This window comes from Pinus tabuliformis, chromosome 8 (assembly GCF_031772625.1).
Source record: "Pinus tabuliformis cultivar Carrire ecotype Pingquan chromosome 8, CPIR1, whole genome shotgun sequence".
In the NCBI taxonomy this organism is placed as follows: Eukaryota; Viridiplantae; Streptophyta; class Pinopsida; order Pinales; family Pinaceae; genus Pinus; species Pinus tabuliformis.
In genome coordinates, this window is record NC_142294.1 from 653,220,854 (window position 1) to 653,224,631 (window position 3,778).

The 3,778-nt window shown below is 34.0% G+C and overlaps 1 protein-coding gene across 1 annotated transcript; it reads right to left on the reverse strand.

Annotated features, from left to right (window-relative positions):
* Positions 1-968: 968 nt before the first annotated feature.
* On the reverse strand, positions 969-2,947 carry LOC149237243 (cysteine-rich receptor-like protein kinase 2). Its single transcript, XM_089366791.1, has 5 exons — positions 2,577-2,947; positions 2,288-2,440; positions 2,064-2,203; positions 1,741-1,951; positions 969-1,467 (listed from the first exon to the last, which is right to left on the reverse strand). Exons 1-4 carry the CDS (start codon positions 2,632-2,634, stop codon positions 1,781-1,783), a joined length of 522 nt encoding a protein of 173 aa, XP_089222917.1. The 5' UTR covers positions 2,635-2,947; the 3' UTR covers positions 969-1,467; positions 1,741-1,780.
* Positions 2,948-3,778: the final 831 nt, after the last annotated feature.

The following is a 3,778-nucleotide window of genomic DNA, read 5'->3' on the forward strand; positions in this document are numbered from 1 at the left end:
ATGAAAAAAAATACAAGTAGTTTTATGACAGATAGGATGGTGCCATATTATAATAAAAATAATCCCAAAAGGTATTGACTGATTTTCACCTAACCAGATTTCAAATAAATTTTATTTAAATGAAAAAAAGCAAGTAGTTTTTTTTAAGTGGGAGGGGTTACTTGTCTTGAGAAGCATTTATGGTTTTTTTTTTTAACATTATATGTATCAGAACAAGCTGACAGTCATCATATCAGGACTTTTCACATTAAAACTATATATAGGCAAATATATGCTGCAGCTCAGCTGGAATATATCGGGATCGAATGTTGGTGGGGTGCGAGGCATCCGACAGCCACAACCAACAAGCCATGCACTCGCATGCGAAAAAAGAAAAGAAAGAAGCAAGTAGTTTTATGAATAAAATAATTGAACTTTTGGTATGATTGTGATAAAATTTGGTAGAATATTTGGAAAATCTTGGTTACAGGTACAGTTATTAAATTTCATGAGAATTTTTATGGTGTTGAATCTATTTCCACAATAATATTAAAAAATTTAAACATTTTATTGATCAAATTTTTTGACAAAAAAAGCCCTGATTACCACTGAAAATAATTTTCTGGACAAAATTGTGGCTTTGGTAAAAATGCTAGTGCTGAATCCATTTCAAATAAATTTTATTTACAAAAAAACTAATTTTATAAGTAAAATAATGGAAATTTGGAATGATTTTGATAAAATTTGGCAAAATATTTAGAAAATCCTGGTTACAGTTACAGTTATCAAGTTTCAAAATTCATGATTTTGAGTATCAAGAGTTTTTGATGGTGCTGAATCTATTTTCACTCTAAAAAACAATTCAAACACTTTATTGATCAAATTTTTTGACAAAAAAAATCTCCATTATTAATGGAAATAACTTGCTAGACAAAATTGTAGCCTTTGTACACAATGTTGATACTAAATCTATTTCCAGCCAAAAACAATTCAACCACTCCATAAACAAATTTTATGAAAAAATTCTAAATTACCACTGAAAATAAACTTCCGGGCAAAATTGTAGCCTGCCTTTTTCCTTCAACTGTCCGCGTAAGGCGTACTCGGGCACCATGTAAACTCTGCACAATTTCTTATTCCATCGAATCCCCACAACCTAGCAGCCTCAAAATTGCATGATCCAGATTCAGATATATGAGTTGTAATAGCTTCATTTGCTCTAAGTTTTTAAAACAATTAGTGGGGAACATTACAAAAAGTTCCTGCAACTCGAGTGCTAACGTGACTTTGATCTTCTGCAAAGAATCTGGCCAACCCAAAGTCTGCTATTTTGGGTCTGTGTTTATAATCTAGTAAAATATTGCTTGCTTTAATATCTCTGGGGACTACCCGAATATGAGATTCCCGTGAAGATAGGCCAGATACGTGCAGTTCCAACTATGATTTCATACCTCTCTGTCCATTCAAGTGGATTGCGTTTTGTTGTATCTGCAATGCATCACAGACCATAAATATATTATCGGCAAGCTCCATATATAAATAAATAAGCAATCTTTTGCGATATGAGAAATACTATCTGTAAGTAAAAATTTGTTTTATCTTTTTATAGAGGTACAATGATAGTAGATCCTTGAAGTGTTTGAGGAGAAGCATAATGTTGTAAGTACTTGTATTTAATGAAAAAATGGTGTTTTTTTTCCAACTTACACAAAAAATAAAAATAAAGCAATGTCCATCCAACAATTAAGAACAAGTGTATACCGAATATAATCTTGTCGAGACTACTGTTCTGGAGGTATTCCTAAACTAGTGACTTCCTGGAACCTTCAACAGAGCAATCAAGCAATTTCACTAGATTCCTGTGCTGAACACGACTGATAAGATTTGCTTCATTCAATAATTCAGCATTTGCTCGCCTTGGACCCATATACAGCCGTTTAACTGCAACCTCTCTGCCATTAGGGAGAACCCCCTGCAGATCCACTCACTTAGAAATCATTTTTATTCTCCATTTCTACATGGAGCTGCTACTTTAAAATATCTAGTTCTATATGAAATAATTGAAACAAATATTGAGCTCTCACTTTAAAGACGGATCCAAACCCTCCATTGCCAAGTTTGGTCTCTGCTTCAAAATTGGAGGTAGTTTCTGTCAGAATGTTGTCCTTGAAAATGAGTTCTGGATTCGCTATAGTCGGCGTTAGAATAGAATCTTCCTCCTGGGCTGCGAAAACAATTACAAGCTGTCTATTTGTATTGCGCAAAGATAATCGGACACATCAAAGATCCTTAACACTGAAAGATTTACCTGCAAGTTCAGGGCCTCCAGTTGGAGAAATCCCTTCCCAACATTTCAGAGGAGAGCAAATATTCCGTTTCCAAATTCCCATGACTGCAATTAATACAATCATAGTGGCTACTACGCCCAGACTGATGCCCAACGCTCTAAATCTTTTACCCTCTGAAAATTTACACAAAAAGTGTCAGTAACCAGGAAGCTCTGTTTTTGTTCACTAGAAATAAATGAAACCCTACAAAACCCAAATAAAAGAAACCCTAGAAATCCCCTATATTCATGATGCTGATAAAAAAGATACCTGAGGACACAGGCCTTTTCTGGTGGTGGCTGTAGAACAGTGACGTTGAAATTTTCATAAACCTGGTAACGCAGGTAGCAGGTCTTAGATCCGAATTGCGCCCCAACCGCTCCAGTTTGGCATGAGAATATATATTCCCAGGTAAAAATTACCCACGATCCGCAGTCCGTTCAGGCAGATCCGCCCAACACTCCGCTAAGCCTTAGGTATTCTCCATTAAATCAGAAGGGGCGTCTACTGCAACTGCACCGAAGAGTTTGGGGTTTGGTGCAGTTTTAGTGGTAAGGTTGAAGGGCAGGACTTTCACGGCATTTGTGTGCGTCCCAAAAATTGATCGGCGTACTCTGAGATGGGCGCACGAATTTTGGCATCTTTGACTTTTAATTTGTTTTAAGCAGTCAGAAACCTATACTAACTCGGTTGCTTTGTTTTTTTTATTTTTATTTCTTTCATTTATGTTTTGGTTTGTGTTGGATACAAGGTGATTAAATTAACCATATAAATAAAATTAACTATATAAATAATTATGGGCGCACGAATTTTGGCATCTTTGACTTTTAATTTGTTTTAAGCAGGCAGAAACATATCCTAACTCGGTTGCTTTGCTTTGTTTTTTTTTTTTATTCTTATTTTTTTCATTTATGTTTTGGTTTGTGTTTGATAGGTTTTTTAATTGTAAATTTTTTTTAGGATGCAGAAACCTATTCTAACTAGTTGCTTTCTTTTGTTTCTATTGTTGTTTTTTTTTTTTTTCATTTATATTTTGGTTTGTATTTTTATATCATACAAAGTGATTAAATTAACCATATAAATAATTATGGATGGTTTTTTAAAGATTTTTATTTTTAAAACTTGAAAGTAATACAAGTTATTTAATTTGTTTTAATAAAATTTTGTTTCATTTCAATATATTGTATTGGGTTCGGAAAGTTTTTTTTATCAAATTGTTTGTGATTTTCCAAACTTGATTTATGGTTTGAGGAGCTGAGACTCACGGGCATCTAAGTCCTCAAAATTACCTGGGGATCGCACCCTGATTGAGTTTTTTAGTATGTCTCCTCTCCCTAGCAGAGGGCACAACCACCCCCATAGGTTTGATCCTGAGTTGCCTTACTAACTAGGCCCATCCAAAGATATACCTTATTGATTAAATATTTAATTAAAGAATTAATGATTCAATGATATATTTAGTTAGAGCCAAT